Source organism: Pholcus phalangioides, unplaced genomic scaffold, assembly GCF_987345545.1.
Source record: "Pholcus phalangioides strain wild (caught in Gottingen) unplaced genomic scaffold, Ppha-v1.0 ptg000020l_1, whole genome shotgun sequence".
In the NCBI taxonomy this organism is placed as follows: Eukaryota; Metazoa; Arthropoda; class Arachnida; order Araneae; family Pholcidae; genus Pholcus; species Pholcus phalangioides.
In genome coordinates this window covers 10,382,436-10,400,941 of record NW_028301613.1, presented here as the reverse complement: position 1 = coordinate 10,400,941, position 18,506 = coordinate 10,382,436, and the positions used below count along the sequence as shown (strand labels likewise).

Below are 18,506 nucleotides of genomic sequence, written 5' to 3'. Positions count from 1 at the left end.
AGTATGCACTTGTGTCTGCTTTAATTAAAAGTGAAACTGTTCCTTGAACTGTTGCCAATGTGTGAGCAGACTATAGTAGTCCAAAATGTGACCATACTGCACTGTGTCCATAGCATGTTAACAGATATTATTATATACATATTTTATGTTCTACATATATACTATGTTCTATATTGGTTCTATATTTCAGGTACTTTAGGTATTGTAACAGAGGTGATCATTCGTTTGAGGCCACTCCCAAACTTTATAAAGTATGGATCCATTATTTTTCCTGCATTTGAACCTGGTGTGTTGTGTTTGAAAGAAGTTGTAAAACAGGTGAAGTACTCATAATTTATATTCCTTTTTAGTTCCATTATGCATAATGATATTAAAAGTAACACACCGGTTTTATCTCACAGTGGTATCAGCTCTCGCGTCAAACTGGTACATCGTTGCACTGCTGTTGAGACCTGTAAATTCTGTCAACTTTTCCGGTGAGCACTGAAAGTTTCTCTGTGAGCTCTTCAATAGCATGAGCGGTTGACACTTCCGATGACACAGTTGTGTATTCTGCATTTGTCCGAGTCACTGCGAGGATCTGCAAAGGCATCGAGAGGCTGTTCCAAAGTGCACAGGATACTCTGCACGTGTGGCGAGAGTAGGTTCAGAAACAGTGATATCAGGAAATCGTTAGCAAGTGAATTTTCAGCAAGTTCTTGCATACTTCATAGAAGGGTTGTAGGGCGTTGAGTTCAGAGAGAGAGCTCTAGCAGGAGCCTGGTTTTGGCTTGCTTCGATTGGGTGTATTTGGAAAGTAAGGTATCCTTGAGGTTCTTTTAAATGTGCTCAGTTTTGTCCACAGATTAAAGTAGCGCAAGTTTCAGTTTGTCTGAGCCAAGTGCGGCGATGATGATTTGGAACTTCATGAGATCATCTTCAATCTTGTGAATGAAGAACAAGGACTTTGCGCTGCTGAAGAAGAGTTCAAGTTCGCGGCTCCAGAAAGGTGGCAGTTTCACATTCTTCGCCATGACAGTAGGTAACAGCAGAATGGAAATCAAGCAGAAGAGTGTTTGGGATCGCCAGGTCACCAATTATTGTAAAAGGAAAGAGGCAGGTAAAGGCAACATTTCTTTCACAATTCAAAGATAATTAAACATTTATTATGTAACTAATACAACAGGATCTACAAGAATGTATTGATACAAACAGACTGCGTGACTGTTTGGCAAAATGTAAGTCACGCTCCTCCATCATCCAGGTGCGCTTTTTCCGAACAGTGCCATCCAATAGTAGACGGATAGTAGGTCCATTTTTATTCTAAAGCCTTGAAATTTCAGAAAATGACTTGGGAAAAAAATAAGAGATCAATAAAAATAATGAAGAAAAAAATTCCTATCAAGAAAGGGAAATTGAGAACTTAAATTATGATCTGATAAGTATTTGACTGATCTCTCTCAGGATTCTCTTGCCATGGACTTGAGGATGCATGGAACAAGGATTTCAGAATGAAGTAATGCCTTTATTTACAGTGAACAGAAGTGCTGCTAAATTACAGCAGCCTCTTAAGAACACATGTCTTCTCACTTTGAATTCTTCTGTCCGAGTTCTCTAGAATCTTGCTCTTATATTCAGACAATCACATGCCATGTGTACCTTACATGCGTTAGCAACCCTTTTCTAATTTCTACTCTTCGTAACATTGCCCCCCCCCCCCCAACAGTTGCTCTTCATGGGCATTGTAGTCCTCATATTGGTGAGTCCTCCGTAATCCTTGTGATAATAAGTAAGTCTGTAAACATGGACCACCGTGAACTTTGTTGTCCTTTGAAATCCATACCATGACGTTGTTTATGACACGATCCCATCCTTCCCATGTAGTCTGGAGTTTCAAACACCCTCTTTCTGTCTTTTTGGATTCCAAAGCTAGACAAGGCCTCCCTCCTCAAAGTCATGAGACATGACCTTCCCCATCATAGAAAACTCTCATCTTCTTGGAGCCGATGATGATCCTTTTTTTGGTAATAAGATGCACATCCTTGAGGTGCTCCTGGAACTCCTCAACATATTCTTCCATAGGAAGAGTTGACGGCTGATAGTCTGGCAGCTGACCAAACAGCAGATCAATCGGCAGCCGAAGATCCTGTCCCATGAGCATCTGTGACCATGAGAATCCAATGCTCTTATGGATGACACTCCTATAGGCCAGCAAGAAGAATGGTAACTTCAATTCCTAGTCTTGTTGGGTACTTCAACATGAATAGCAAGAGGTGATTCAGGATGGTTCTGTCGAATCTTTCCACAAACTCATCAGATTCCAGATGAAGTGACATAGTTTGTGTCTTTTCCATTCCCAGAAGTTAGCAGACCTTGACAGCCGCTGTGGTGGTCGAGTGGTTATAGTGACGGACTCGCGATGCGAGGATCCGGGTTCAAACCCCACAGTGGTGGTCGGCTGAAGTTGGTTGTCTGTGGTTCTCAACTTCAAGGCGCGAATGCAAGCTGATCTCCCCGTTAAAAAGTCTCGCCACAGAGAGCAACAGGCCTACAACGTTACAAATATTCAATCATTACACTTCACTCACAATTTGAGGTGTAGATGGCAGCACTGAAATATCATACACAACACTAGCTACACACTCAGACTGTTAGGTGCACTCACTTTGTTCCAGACTCTGCCACGAAGCTGGGCTGGAAGAGATCTCGGCAACGGGATAAGTCTGGTGGCAGAGACCCTGGCGTTCATTCATTCAGCACACCTTGACAAACACAGCTGACGTAACGTTTCTTCCCTGACCATAATGAATCAGCATGTGGACCTAGAATCGAGACACCCAATGCTGCACCAACACTTGTGCCAGCACCTCATTCTCTTGATCGGGAATGGGAAATGCTTCCAGTCACTAGGTGAAATAGTGCATCCCCCCAAGTATGTACTTGTGATTTTTAGGAAATGTACATTGTGGGTTTTAGGAAACGGTCCTAGAATGTCTAGGGCAGTTCTCTTAAAAGGTGCTCCAATGTTGTCGCTTTGAAGACTGGCATGAGTCTGCTTTGGAGGCTTTTTTCCGGAATACACAGGTGTTGCAGTTCTCGATCCTGAACTTTTCCCAATAGAATCACTCACTTACCTTCTGTAGTTGTAACAGTACCATTAGGCCCCTGTGGAAATCGTCCTTATTCTAGTCATTTTAATATATTTTAGTTTGTTTTTTACCTTTTTGTCTCTGGGATCAATCGGCAGTATCGTGTCCGCCGATCGGCCAATTTGTTATGTTTCGTAGCCGGATTCGGTATTATAATTTTTACAATATTTCCTTTTCTGTCATGAAATTATGTTAGTTGTTATGTTAATTATTAAGCTCAATACCGCACCTTCGATCTTGTGATTGGTTCTGTCGTAAAGCATTATGGGAATGCTCCTATATAAAAACCAGATAGAGATGTTCTTCACTACGACTTACACTCCGATTCTACTACTTCCGACTAGCGTCTTGTCTTAATCACTAAGGCTTCGTGCCCTGTTGAGGTGTGAGCTAGATTGTCTCTCTGAAACAGTGAGTTGAAATTGTAGAGGTGTGCCCTTGGCACCTCACCAGTCTCATCACTGGACTTCATGTGAAAACCCAACGTTGTCGCGATCCGGTCGCCTGTAGATTGGTAGACCGGCTACCCGAGGACATTCGCCTCCAGTTCCCTACGCAGTGGCTAAGCTGTGACCTCAACGTGTGTTTGGAGACACCAAACCCGCCTGAAGCTGATGTCTGGGAGTCTTCTGCTGTGAGGTAGACACCTGGGGGTGTCTGTTGGACAATGTGAACTAATACGTGGAAACCTGGACATGGCGGTGAGACCGTCCAGTTTTATTGTTCTGTTATGATATTGAGAGAAAGGTTTAATTGTGATAATTGTTGTTAAAACGTTATATTAATAGTTAATATATAATTGAATAAATTCTTATAGTTTAATCAAAATCTTGTCTTTTTCATTGTTGTCATCCATTCAATGGTTACTGGGCAAAAAATTTTAATGAACCGGGAAATGCAAGATAAACGTTGCATAGTACCTTGGTTATGCTGAAATGTCCACCAGTCAGACTTCTGTGCGACTCTTCCAAAACTTTCCCCACACAGTTTAAGGTTATGATGAGTTGCCATCTGAAAGTCTTTTCTGCCTCTGACTACCAATGGCAGTAGAACATGGTGGCCTGGGGCCTCGAGAAGGTATGCTACAACCTTGGTGGATTCCTTCCAGTGTGTGATTACTTGGGCATTGGGATCAGCAGTTGTATCTTTCGGTGTTCTTGTCGCTCCAAGGATTGTCACTCAAGTTCTGAGATGTTAGCTGCCTCACTATAGGGTCCGCAGACCCGCATTTTTCTTCTATTTTGAGGCAACAATGTCAGTTCTGTGGGCATGGTCCCTCTCCACAATGTTCCCTTACGAGTGTGGGATGCTATATCCCTCTCTTATGGATTGCAGGCCTTCTCAAGAGAACGGTTTTGTCCTGTCATTGCCCATGCCACTGTCCCTCACCCTGCTTCTGAACCAGCCATCACTTTCTGTGGAAGAACTTTGTCATGACAACCTCCAAGAAGGAACTATGCGTTCTTATATGAGTTGGCGCTCCAATAGCCATCTAGGCTAATTTGCATTGTAGGAAGAATTTCCCTCTCCCCACTAATGCAGCATCGTAGCCAAAAAACACATACATTGCTGTGAGGAAGCCATATCATCTAGAATTAGAGGTCACACAAGGTATCTCTACACAATGCTGACATTGGCTCCATGATCAATGCCCGTTTGTTAGGGAAACCCATCAAGCTTCCCTCACTTGCAGCAGCAATCAGACTGGGTCTCCTCACTTGGCCTTTTGCGTCGCATACTAGAGAAATCTGGCTTGTCTGTCCAATTCCCAAAGCTTTTCTTGATACTTCCCCAGAATTCTTTCAGATTTTTGCTGATGTTCACCTTGACATCAGCAACATCCTCTTTGGCGGCAGCGATTCTTTACTCCGTGCTAACCTTTATGTTACCATCATCTACTTCTCCCATCTCATCCTTTTCCATTCTTTCAACATACAAGACCTTGAAGTGTCTTATTTCTAACACTAGATTTGTACCGATCTCTGTTGGGGATCTCCCGCTGAGAACTTGAAGATGCGTAGAAACTCACTGGAACAAGGATTTGAGAAAGAAGAAACACATTATTTACAGCAAATAAAAGTCCTTGTAAATTACAGCAGCCTTCCAAATACATCTTTTATTTGCTTTTTTCTCAGCCACCTTGTTATGCAATCTATCTGTTGTTGTTTCTAATTTTGTATGTTTGTTTATTTATATTATGTTCAGTTTTTCCTGTGTGTATTACATCTCTGTTTTATGAGGTAGTATATTTGAGAAGCTCAAATGCATGTATAAAATAATTAAAATGATGTACAGTTATGATTATTATGATCACTTGAATAATCAATTGATACAATTCATTTTATCAATTGATTATATTAATTATTATAATTAAATTTAAAATAAAATTTTTGATTAAAAAATTACCTGAAATACCTGCAAAAGTCTTTACGAAAATGAGTATGAACCCTGATTATGCGAATTAAATTTAATCTCAAACTATAATTAAGTCGTTGTAAAAAAAATTGATGGATGAACACACACGCACACATTTCTAACTGAATTTATTTAACACACCTATTATATAAAAATTGATCGAAATATTAACTTAAACAGCTGGTGAGAAGAATGATGTAGGTATATAATTATGCATTTTTAAATCATTCACATACAGTGACTCCTTCCATGAAGAATGGAACTTCTGTTAATCAGTCTCTGGCCTATTAATTTCTTTGTGTGCTGCCTTTTTATACACAAATTTTTTTCCTTTTTCTTTTTTTTTGGAAGTTTGATGCTAATAAAATATATTTTGAAAAATATTTAATAGCATCTATATTTTTTTAAAATACAAATACAAATACAACGCCACAACAGGCAAAATGCCCAACGAGGTGGCTGATAAAAAGATGCCCATAAAAATATGGATGTCATATGATTCAAAAATACAGCAACCCCATTAAAAATGCAATTAACACAAATTATAAACAATATATACACATGATAAAATATTATACAATGCCCATAAAGAATACTTATGGTTGTCTTATTCTAAGAATGGATAGCTTCTCGATTTACCCCAACATGTTTATCGTATTTCTTTTTAAACGTGTCAATTGTGTTACAATTTACTACCTCCTTTAAAAATATTTTAAAACTAGCTATAATACCCGGCACTGCCCATGTTTTCTTCATGCACAGCTCATTAAAGAAACAAATCTAGATTTAACATGGTTCGTATGGTCCTTGAAAACCTTGAAAAGTAGCTGATGCCAGGGCCATGAGCTGATGCGCCACGGTAAGAATACACAAACGCGTAGTGTGATTATGTAACACGTTTCTGTCAATGCGAAATGATCCAGTTTGGTTCATGCGATGCCAAAAACTTATGTTGGAATGTTTTTTCTTTTTTATTCTCTGTGCACGTGGAACCGCTCGGCCAGACGCAATATGTAAATCGCTGACGGTGTGCTCCTACCCTCATGGGAGCTCGGCTTTGTACTGTAGGCTGGTTTTTTTCCGCGTCTATGTCAGGATTGTTTTTTTTCTCCCTGAGATTGCTGGTTGTTATTTGTCGGCCGTTTTATTTATTTCTTTTATGATCGTAAATGATCTTGTTTTTTTCTTTGCAACTTTAATGGAATAAAAACTAGCGTTCAAAATGAACTTCTGATCGTTGTTTTTTTTCTTCAGCTCAGTCGGCATGCTCTGGCCCCCAACAACCAATACCTCCTTGTAGAGTAGAAGTCCTTCTGCCCTAGAAGGTATTGTAACAACCCACTTCTAGGAAAACCCGGTTTTATGGTAGCATGTATCCTGTGATCGTATGTGGAGTCATTGGAAGTCATTAAATTTTTGTACTAGGTATTTTTTCTGGAGTACTTGAGAAATAAATATCTTAGAAAAAAAGTTTCATAATTTTTGCTGAAATAATTTCAGCCTTTCGGTCCGTAAGTGAGCGAAGCTTCCTCTGATTACTACTTCACCAAACACCAACTCTGGCCATATCGCTATATTACAATTTACTGCCATTAGTGAGATGGGTTGGAAGTGAAGGTGCGGTCTATCGTCATGGTCGCCTCGAGTTCGTTTGGGAAAAAAATATCTTATCTATATCCTCCTTTGGGTTCAAACCCAGGACCCTGACAACAACCTTCACGATGGTAGACGAGCATCTTACCACCATGCCACTCGGGCACTCCTCTGATTACTGTCAACCATATGCAGAGATAGACTTGGAAGTCTGAGGGGGGGGGGCACGATGATGATGTCAATTCATATATGCATATATACATTAGATCAGTCAACTTCACCTTTCATGCTGCCCCCCCCCCCACCGTATCTCTGCCCATGCTGTCAACAAAATATTTATTTAGGAGTGATGTGAAGCACTTGTACAAGGTTCTTTAAAGAAAGAAAACAAAAAATGAGTAGCAAGTGTGTGTACTTTTAATTACTTGTGGCTGAAAAATCCCTTCTATCAAGATTGGTTGCTGAGTGTGCCAGACAAAAATGCCGCCAAATGCAAGCTGTGCTTCAATGGGTGAATCAGCGCTGAAATCCATTGAGCTTATTATATTACTGGAGGGAGTATGATGCAGGGCCATAACTAGGATTTTTGTATTGTCTTGCCGCCCCCTCCAATTCGGGATTCGATAATTTTATAACGGTGGTCACCTAAAAATTGCCACCCGGAGCAGTTACCGTCCCCCTCCCCTGCGCCCTCTAGTACGGGCGCTGGTATGACGTCAGTGGTCTACATCATTCCTTTGAAAATCACGTGACGCGTTGAATGGCGGCGCATCTCCGTTATTTTCTAATGGCATCCATAGTTGTTTAAAAGAGTTTAAAACAATAAATGAAAGAAATAATTTCAGTATCGATAATATGATTCCGAAATTAATGAGAGAATTCCAGGATTAATTAAAGAAAAAATTACAGAATTAATGAAAGATAATTCCAACATTAATGAGATAAGTCCAAAATTAATGAGAGATAATTCCAGAATTAACGAGAGATAATTCCAGAATTAACGAGAGACAATTTCAGCATTGATAAAAGAGATAATTCCAAAATTAATAAAGCAATAATTTCAGAATTGATGAAATAATTTTAGAATCAATGAAAGAATTTCAGCATTAGTGAAAGAAACAAATCCAGAATTGATAAAAGCAATTATTCCTTGAGTATGAAAGAAATAAAATTAATGAAAGAAATAATTTAATCTTTTCTATCTTTAGAAGAGTTCTTTTTTTTTTTTAGTCTTTAATAGAAAATTAATTGCAATATTTAGAGACTAAACTACATTTCAATGAGGAAATTGACAGGCACGAACTGTGTTATTCAATGTGTCATATGTTTTATATGATATATATGTGTATGTGGCCTCCTTTATTCATTACGGATGATGTGAAATAAAGTAGGTAGAAATGTAATCTCTGAAAGTTTTAATGAAAATTAAATATGTGCCTATTCATGTGAAAAATATGCGTTTGTAAAAAGGTCCTTGAATTTTTAAGTTTTACCTTGAAAAGTGCTTGAATAGTCCTTCAATTTTTTTTTCGTTGGAAGAGTACGAACCATGTTTAAAGAAATGTAGAAATTAATATACGGAGTGTTTCAAAAACAATCATTCGATTTAAAAACATCATAACTATTCATCTTTTAATCTGTTTCGATTGAATAATATATATTATAATGTATATACTGTAATGATTGAATAGTAGAAAGAGGGAAATCTCGAGTTTCACATACACTGGTGTAAGAAATTAAGAGAATTTGCAGACTTGGTCGATTATCTCTAGAACTACTGTACCGATTTTAATGAAATTTGATATGTACATACATTGATACAATACAAAACAAATAACCTTTCGAGATCATGTTCCATCTTCTCTCTACACCCCTCCTCCATCTCTCTTTCTCTACACCGCTCCTCCATCTCCCTTTCTCTATCTCTACCTCGCTCCTCCATCAGTTTTCTCTCTTTCGTATTTTATGATCGTTTGCATATCATATGATCGTTTTGAGCATCTTTCTGCATGTGGCTTTATTGTAAACTTCACTTCCCTGAATGGTATGAACTAATTTCATTAGAATGAACTCCGGTCTGACTTCTACTCCTAAGTTGGCGGCCATGGTCTCTTGATCTTGTTTGTTCCCTTTTGCCAAATATGGCGTCTTTATTTATCAACTTGATACCACCGCACAATACTTGCTTCTCTTCCCTAGGCAGGATTGCCTCTTTCAGCACCGTAGTCAGGTCGATTTCACAAAAAAAGAAAATATCATAGGAGCTCGAGGCTGCTGCTATCCTTCTATACGATACAAATTTTTTCGAAATTCCCACATCTTTGTAATTGCATTTTGAAGTGAGAAACTCCTATTCAGATAAGATTAATTATATTATATTGTCCATAAGCTCTTGTTGTTGCAATGGAGGTCTATCAGTTCATTTGTGGTCAACTCCTGGCCATATTTCTCCAATAGTTCTTGAATGCCATTCTCATTCACCTTCAGTTCCATGGTCTTTCCCAATCTCTTCCACACCCAAAACTTCCATACGAATTTTAGCCCTTCAAACTCACATGCAATAATGCACTCAGCCCACAGTTTTCTCCAAGCAGAATTGGTTGTTCTCTTGTTGACTACATCCTAGGTAGGCTATAATGTTGATTTTGAGTGAGTGCATGATGTTTAGATGTTTTTCCAAACCTCTTAGAGGGTAGCATTTGTTCCTTCAGCCACCTCGAAACATTGTTGAAATATTTATTTGGTGTGTGAAGTCAATTGAGATTGGAGTGGTGTATCGGTTGAAGCAGTGAAATGGTGTTTGGAGGAAGAAACTTGACATTGATGAGCTTCAGTTAGTAATGCTTCCATCCTTAAGGACGGAATGATGAGCAGGAGCGTTATCCTAAACCAGCATGACTTTGAATGGCAGATTCTCTTCTGGATGGTTTTTATTTATTGCAGGACCAAAGACTTGGTTGATCCCCTCACAAACAAGATAAGAGTGGCCCAAGCCTTGTTGTTTGATCTCAAAATAACATTTAACTGGCGCTTCTTGACTTTGTATTTCTTGAAAGCGTGCAGGAGCTTGTGTATTATTTTGTTTAAAATTACTGCTTGTGTTAGCACGCAACAAGAGGGTGAGATAATATTTTATGGAATTTTGACCAGATTGCATTTTCTTCTGCTGTAATGCAGCTCTTCTTTGGGATCTCTTTCCGGAAAATTCCGGTCTCATTGCAGTTGAAAATTTACGGCAGGTAAGACTGAAACCATGAGCTTTTGAAACTCTGTAGCAAACACTTCATCTACCTTAGCTTCTGAAGTTGTTGCATCTTCTCAAAACACTATAGATGCCTCTTCTCTTTTTGAAGTTTTTAAACCATCTCTTGCTTGCCTGTCTGAAACCTTCATTTTCTATTAACGAGGATTGAGTTTCTCTCGGGACAGTGGAAAAAATGGAAGAAACCAGAAGAAAATAAGATAAATAATGCATGTGGGTGGTTAGAAGCATACTCCAAATACTTGACACAATTACAAATTTTTATCTGCATGGAGAGTGTATAGCACTCAATGTATCAGTGACAGAAATATTGTGTAAATAATGAATCAGCAAAATGCAGACTTAGACAGTGTCTTATTTCTAAGTCATAAAATTAAGAGATGAAGAGGATATTCTTCCTTTTTGTTTGCATGTCTTATCGATCCTGGATTTACCCAAACAGGTGGCAAGGAACTGTGGCAAAATATATGAACTTGTGTTGTTTTTTTTTTAATTTCATGTGCAAAACTTATAATTTATTTCAGTAATACTGTTCAGAATACTTTTAATCCTGTAATATGAGAAAGAATGTGTTAAACATCCAAAATTCTCTCTCAAAAAGCTTTGATTGTGTTCAAATGCTTTTAAGTTGTCCTTCAAATTCAGCAGGTTTAACAAAATTTTCATATTTTTGGATTTATCCACTTATTTTTGGAACAGCCTATTGGCTTCCAGGACCGTCATTTCAACTTTTTCCGGGGGTGGGGGGGGGGTAAAAAACATGTACTCAATGTATGTGTATTTTTAGTATACACTAAAAATGGTATGGCATATACCATTTTTTGTGTATTTTCAAAAGCCAGGAGGGGCCCTGACCCCCCCCCCCCCCAAATGACAGGCCTGTTGGCTGCCATATCAAAAAATTTTAAACATGTTGTACTGAACTGATAAAAGGAAGAATTTTAATTTTAAAACTCAATATAAAACTAATTTAAATCAATAAAACTAATTTAAAGTTAATGCATAAATAAAGGACTTTGTACATAAATACACAACTAATAAAACCTTTCAAAATTGATATTATATTAACATTACAGTTGATAAAATCCTCTAGTAACTGCAGTAAATTATGAGTATAAAATGAACTAATTTTTTATAAATCAGTTTCTTCCATTTCTTTTGCATTCAGTTTGGAAGAGACCTATTTCTTCTAGGCAGTTTTATCCAAAATTTTCTAACCGTGGCAGCGCATACCTGATGAATTTCATAGATGAGCAGAAATGCTTTTAGGCACTCCTTCAAGTTCTGCAGGATCAAAAGAAATGTTCTTGTCATTGGCATTCATTCAGTGTTGCACTGCAATAAGGAAAATGAGGATTTTGATAATATCTTCCGATATTGTAAATTATAATTATTTTTGCAATAATGTGTTTTCTAATGATCAAAGTAAGATGAATTTTTTTTTTTTTTTGCAATAGTACAAAAGAAATTAGTGCCATTTTATAAATGAATCTTTAATATTTTTTTTTAACTTGAAGAAGTCAAAAGTACTTTTGTGAATTAGATTGAAATTAGATGAAATGGACCTTCCAATGAAATGTCTCCAGATGTAATGAAAATATGTAGCTAGATATGTGAACCTTGATCAAAAGACTGACATAGTGTTTACATTATAAGTATAAATGATGAATACAATATGAAGACTAGTTTCTTCTGCCGGAAGTTGGTTTGTTGCAGCTGTTTCTTCCAGGAAAGAAACTGCTTAATTCTGCAAAAGACTGGTGCAGTTATTAATTTGTATGCTTAATTTATTGAAATTAAATTTACTTAGTTATAGAAAATATGCATATGCTCTATCTAAAGTATAAATGCTGGCTTATATGATAAATTATTATAATAAATTAGTTTTTTCCGGCTGGTTTTTTCCACTTCAGAAGAATTTGTCCTATCCTGCTGTTAACATACCTACTACTTTACCGCACACCAACTCCGGTCATATATCGCCATACGACAATTTCCAACCAGTGGAGTTGGTTGGGAAAAGAAGGCTCCATCCATTGATGGTCGCCCTAGGCTCGGTAGGTAAAGAACTTGCTTCTGATGTTCTATGCCTGGATTCGAACCCATGGACCTTGATGGTAGCCTTCATAGTGGAAGACAAGCATCTTTACCACTCGGGCACTTGTTAACATACCTGGGAATTTGCTCATGAGATCGCCATACCTTTTCTCCTCCTTGCAGATATGTTCTCGCTCAAAGTGTGTGTTCTCACTCACAGCATCACCAGCTAGTTGCTTTTCATTCCTCTACATGAGCAGCAACTTTTATACATCATCCAGCACATGTGGCAGTTGCTTTGATGATCTTGTAACTCCATTGGCAATATTTAGCCCTCTTATTTCTTGCTTCTTTTTCTTAGAAATGAAGCTAATCGTGAATTTGGATTTCTTATAGAATCTTGCGATGTCTACTACCTCCATAACTTGCTCAAGCATTTTGATGATTTCCTTTATAAGTTACATAGTCTTCCTACTGCTTTTCTTCTCAATCTTTGTCATGAAAGCCATTGTTGCAGCACAGATACTAAAACACCACAGTCACTACACTTAGATGCAGAATACAAAAAAGGGGCTTTGGGCACATGTACGCATGGATACAATGCCACATCTAATTTTGTATCATCAAACAGTCACTCTTGTATGTGTGTACATTTTTCCAAGTGATGCATGCTGACCAGAGACTGTAAGAGAGAATATTACCCACAATTACACAGTACATGTGTAGATGAGAATGGAAAACCATTGACTCAGTTGTGATAATGTGAAAAACTAAATAAACAAAGTCAAAAATTTTTTTTGCTGATAATGTGAATCATTACTCATGCATTGAATAGAAGTTTGTTCAAAATGTTTTCTCAATTGAATCACTTCACCTAAGTTCCACTATATCTCCATCGAAATAGTAAATTTATAAGTAAATTTTACTATTACCATTAATAAGTAAATTTTACTATTACCATTAATAAGTAAATTTTATTTTTTTCTCTATAGCAACTGAAGCCAGCTTCTATACGATTGATGGACAACGAGCAGTTTATGTTTGGTAAGTTTTTTCCCTTGTTACTAGAAATAAATATACCATATATATTTGTGTATAATCCCTCACTTCAGGGCCACCAAAAGTGTACAATAAATTGAAAACCTATGTATAAGCCAACCCCCAAAAATCAGCGTATTTTAAAGGGGAACTATATTAAAAATTTTCATGTCATCTTCAGTTCCATCCATTGTGGATACCTTTAAAGGATTTGTGGGTACTCTGTCAAAGCCGACCAGAGTGTCAATGTCGTCAACAGTGGTGTTTAAATACACTCATGAATGGTCATTGTTGTCAGGAAAAATGTTTTTATATTATTTTATGTTAGTCTTTTTATTCCTGTCATATATATTTAATATTTTTTTGTACCGTCAGAATTTAGTGCACTTGAAAAACTGCATGTGGGTCATTCCATTTCAAATCACCCGGCAAAATGCCAAAATGACACCCAGTCTCAGATTTCAATGATTTTTTTAATTTGTTGCTTTTACCAACCTTATTAACCATGTGAAATATTATTTGCATATCTCTAAAACTTTTTGAGAAAAAAAATGTTGAAATTTATGAAAAAATGACGCAGGTGGCTCAATTTTTAAGCTCCATTGTTTGAGAAAATAAATCAACTTCTTCAATTTTCAATATATTCAAGTGAAATTTTCACTAAAGTGTTCACAAAAACATACAGAATATGTATAAAAATAATTCATACGGTTACATTTGAAATTTACATGTAAAAATTATGTTAACTTTGTTTTTGTGGAATTTTTCGTTAGAAAAAATACAATTTTTCATTTTTAGACCAGAGGCACAGCAGTTACCAAAACAACTTTTATTTTAAATTTCTCTTAAATGTATGAAGTATACTGGATAATAAAAATAATAGCTTTTTGACCGTTAATATATTTATTCTGGCTCGCAACACAAAATACATCAGAATAAGACTGGATCGCTACGATTTCAAATCATTCAACTACATACTGAAATGCAACCCATCATCCCAGATTCCAATTACTATTTTTTGTTTATTACTTCTACCATCCTTGTTGACCATGCAAAGTTTCATGTACATATCTCTAAAACTTTTTGAGAAAAAAAATGTTTTCTAACCTCACGAATGACGTCTCTTAGTCTAACCACATTCAAGCAATATTGTTAATGAAAATATATCAAAACTTTGCAGATTTTCAATACATTCAAATGAAATTTCCACTAAAATGCTCACAAAAAAAAAATTGGATTGCAAAAAATTTCAATTTTTGATTCTTTTTATAATAAGAACACAGTGGCTCACCTTTGCTTTTTCATTTAAAAAAGCTCTCCTGCTTTTCACTCAGCATATTCAGTGACATTGAACTCTTCACAGATTTTTCTCCTTGTTCCATGAAGCAGGGGCCAGAGTTAAAATTGCAGTTTTCCCCTTGTTGAGATGGTTAAATTGAGTTATTTCTAATTAACTTGATCAAAATAATCATATCATTTGCTTTCTGTTTAATAGTGTTATGAACTATAGATGATAGATGGCTCAATCCTTCAGCACAATCTTCTGTTGGCAATGAGAGTTGATACCGGTTTCAGTTAAGTACAAGATGCAATTGGCTGAGAACTAGTGGAGGGCTGGAAGAACATTCTAGAAAGTCCTGCTCTTCCAAACAGTGATTCAACGCCCCTCCAGACAGTCCGTACGTTGACGCCCCAACTTGGAAACTGTAAAATAGAATTTGGTTGAACATTCTATTTCTCAAAGTTTCTGCCAGGGTTATAAATAGTCTAGTGCTCACAATATGGCAGGCTCGAATAGAGACAGACTCGATGAAAAGTCAGAAAGTCGTTAGCTCTCTGATTAGCCTGTAAATACATGTATAAATTGCTGTTCTGTAAATAAATCTGTGTTTGTCCGTCGAACCGCAATCTCAAAGTCTTGTGGAAAATTATCCGGAACAATATCTTCATTGAGTGTACTTTGAGATTCATTTTCTGGTAATTCTTCTTCAAAAACTTTACAAACCTTTGATTTTAAAGTGTTACAGGCAGATTCAACTTTTCTTTTGGCATTGTTTGACTTGTACTGTGGACCTACCCCATGAAGTTTAATTGGTGACTCTTCTATGTTCTGTAGAAATGAATTTATTTCTTCAAGTGCTGCTTGTTTAGCAATTGACATTTCCATGTTACTTATCTCTACATTACTATCACACGATGGGTCCATTGATGTAATGAGTAACAGATGTTTCACTTTTTATGACAGTCAGATCCAGTTTTTTTTCCAACAAGTGTCTTCTGACATTTTACTTTGAATTCCAAAATGATGATATAAAATATTTAGCTCAAATGGAAATTGGGTTATCATAAGAAAAATTTGCTAATCCTGGAGTAGGCTACTCTATGGAGCACATTCTGTCTTCAGCAAGATCATAATTGAGACTTGCATCATTGGATGGGGGGGGGGGGGGGCAGTTTAGTTCTAACACTTTTGTTTTAGTTTTCTCAATGAAGCAGCAGCAGTGACTTTATCATCACATGCTAGAAAGATCGCTTGTGTGCTCAGCCTCAAGGACTTGATCTCTGGCACGTAGACAAGAAGCCATCCGGGCTGCTTCTCAAAAATCTCAAAATGCGAAGCAAACCATTCATTCACATCAGAGACAACCTCTTACCGAGTTTGTTCTTGCAATGATTGCCAACCCATGTTGGGGAAATACTAGCAATCTCCGATAACACGCTTTAAATTATATAAATTTATTTGAAATTTAACCTTCATGGGGTTTAAAAGCTGTAAGAGTGAGAGAGAAAATTTTTTTGAAAAACTTGAAGCGATTCAAAAATCATAGTGTGAGTTACATTTTGAATAAGAAAAACTAATCCATATTTCTGTCATTCGTTCGTATTAGCAGAAAATTCCTTAAATCTGTTTGAATTTTCACTTCAAATCCCAGGGTTGAGTTTTTGACATGACAAGTGTCAAAAACTGGTTTAAACGATCAAAAACTGTTGAAAACCGTCAAAAGTGAATGCTGTTTTAACCTCCTTAACCCTTTACAGATTCGTAAAGGATACTGGGAGGTTCGTGAAAATAACCTATTTTTGCTTTCTGAAATGGACTCGTACAAACTTTTCCTGCTCACTTAATCCCCCGTCCTTCCAAATCGAAAGTGATACTTAAAATCGATAATTGACAACTTAAACATAGAAATGGTAAATATAAAATATTCTCAAAAGTAAGGAAAAAGGTCAACCCATTCACGTTTGGATAGAAATGGAATGTGAGTTTTGAAGAAATATATCTATTAGTAAACCAACGTTAACCTTTGGATGAGATCGTATCTATGGGCAAGAGAGGGAGGTGGCCATTTTCTGAATGAACTACCTAGAAGCGATAGAAAACTCGGTTTGGGAGCAATACGAAAACTTTACAATCGATTTTGTTGTATGTATTCACGTACTAATCCGATGCCAGTGTACTTTATTTGGAACACTCCCATAGAAATAGCCCTATTATCTGCTGCGTAGAAAAAAGAGGTGAAATCAGAGGTGTGTGGAAGTGTCACTTTTGCAAAAAATGAATTTTTCAAACTTGACAATGAAAGAACACAAATCCCCTGAACAAATTACAGCCGTGCCTTTTTCACTCACGTTGACTGTCTTCTTATCAATAATTCTAACCCCAGTTGGTAGTAAACGCAGATGTTTATCAAAACGCTAGATCCGTAGAAAATGAGGAAGTCTCATGCTCAGATACTACTACAATAGGGCAACAATCAGATACCTATTTGCTGTTTTGCCGCCCTTCTCCCATTCTGTTCTAATACTCTTGACCACTTATTCCTAGAATTCACCATACTGGGAAATATCCGTCTTGGACTCCCGCTGCTGTGAAAACGTTTGTGTCTATTTAGGTATCTGTAAATCAGTAGATCACACTTTGGGCCACTCGCATGCTGACATACTGCATTGGTCATTCACGTGCTTACACAATCTCTATGTCCCCCTTTTGGTCACTCACATGATCACATACGCTCTATGCCCCGATTTTGATCGCTCACTGATCTGGTTACTGTCTCTGTAGTTCTTTGCTTGGTCATTAACATGCTTGCACCCGATCTAGGTCATGCTTTTGATCGCTCACCGACCTGGAGTCACTCGCTCTCTCTTTTGGTCATCCACGTGCTTACACATGCCAAGTCAGGGTTTCACCAGTCCCAGGTGCCAGGTCACTATGATGAATATAGAAATTTGGCATTGGTGTCTAAAATATTATGTTTGATTGCTAAATTGAAGTGTTAGGATAACAAAGTTTTTGGTAATTATGTCAGTGTGTCTACCAACACGGAGAAGGGTTTCTGAGTTCTAGGTAAGCTGAAAAAAGACATTATTTAAAAAAAAAAAACCATTATTTTTCACACACAAAAAATGCTTGGCTCCTAAGAAATTTGGTTAGCGCTTAAATTATTTTTTGATTTGTCAGGCCCTGCTGTAGGTCACTCACTGACCCGGTCCCTCATTTTCTAAGCAGAAACTGATCTCGCAACCCCCCCCCCCCCTGTGTAACAATGCGTTTTCCCCCACATTCTTTATTTAGGTGGTTTTTTTTATATTTGCACACCCATTTTATGCACAAAAATGAACCTATGCAGTCTGGTGCCAAATCCTAAAGGCAGCCATGTTCCAGAAGGAAGTCAAATCGCATTGCTAGAGGGTTGTGTACTAACCTCTCAGCTAACAATCAAAAACCTTAGTAATACGCTACAGAAGTAAAACAACACTTGTAAAATTGTGCACAAAATGAAATATACTTCATATTTCATTTTGTTAGTATTATACTCTATCACGGGCTCAGTTCATGTGCAGAAGATAGAGGCTTTCAGAAGTTCAGTACAGATAACAAATGACACTGAACTTTCAGAAAGCTAGCAATGTTCCAATAAATAAAGTGCCAGGATTTTGTTCAGATAGAGCACCTGTTATGACAGGCTCAATAAATTGTGTTGGTATACAACTAATAAAACTAAAGTATTTGATGCTGCATGTCCTTTTTT

The 18,506-nt window shown here is 37.2% G+C and overlaps 1 protein-coding gene across 1 annotated transcript in view; it reads left to right on the top strand.

The window, feature by feature from the left end:
* The window catches only part of Agps (alkyldihydroxyacetonephosphate synthase), a 426,147-nt gene that overhangs the window by 260,798 nt on the left and 146,843 nt on the right, over positions 1-18,506 (top strand). The window contains exons 11-12 of the mRNA XM_089248613.1: positions 191-318; positions 13,428-13,479. Of these exons, the coding sequence (XP_089104739.1) occupies positions 191-318; positions 13,428-13,479 (180 nt within the window). The remainder of the gene's footprint in view (positions 1-190; positions 319-13,427; positions 13,480-18,506) is intronic.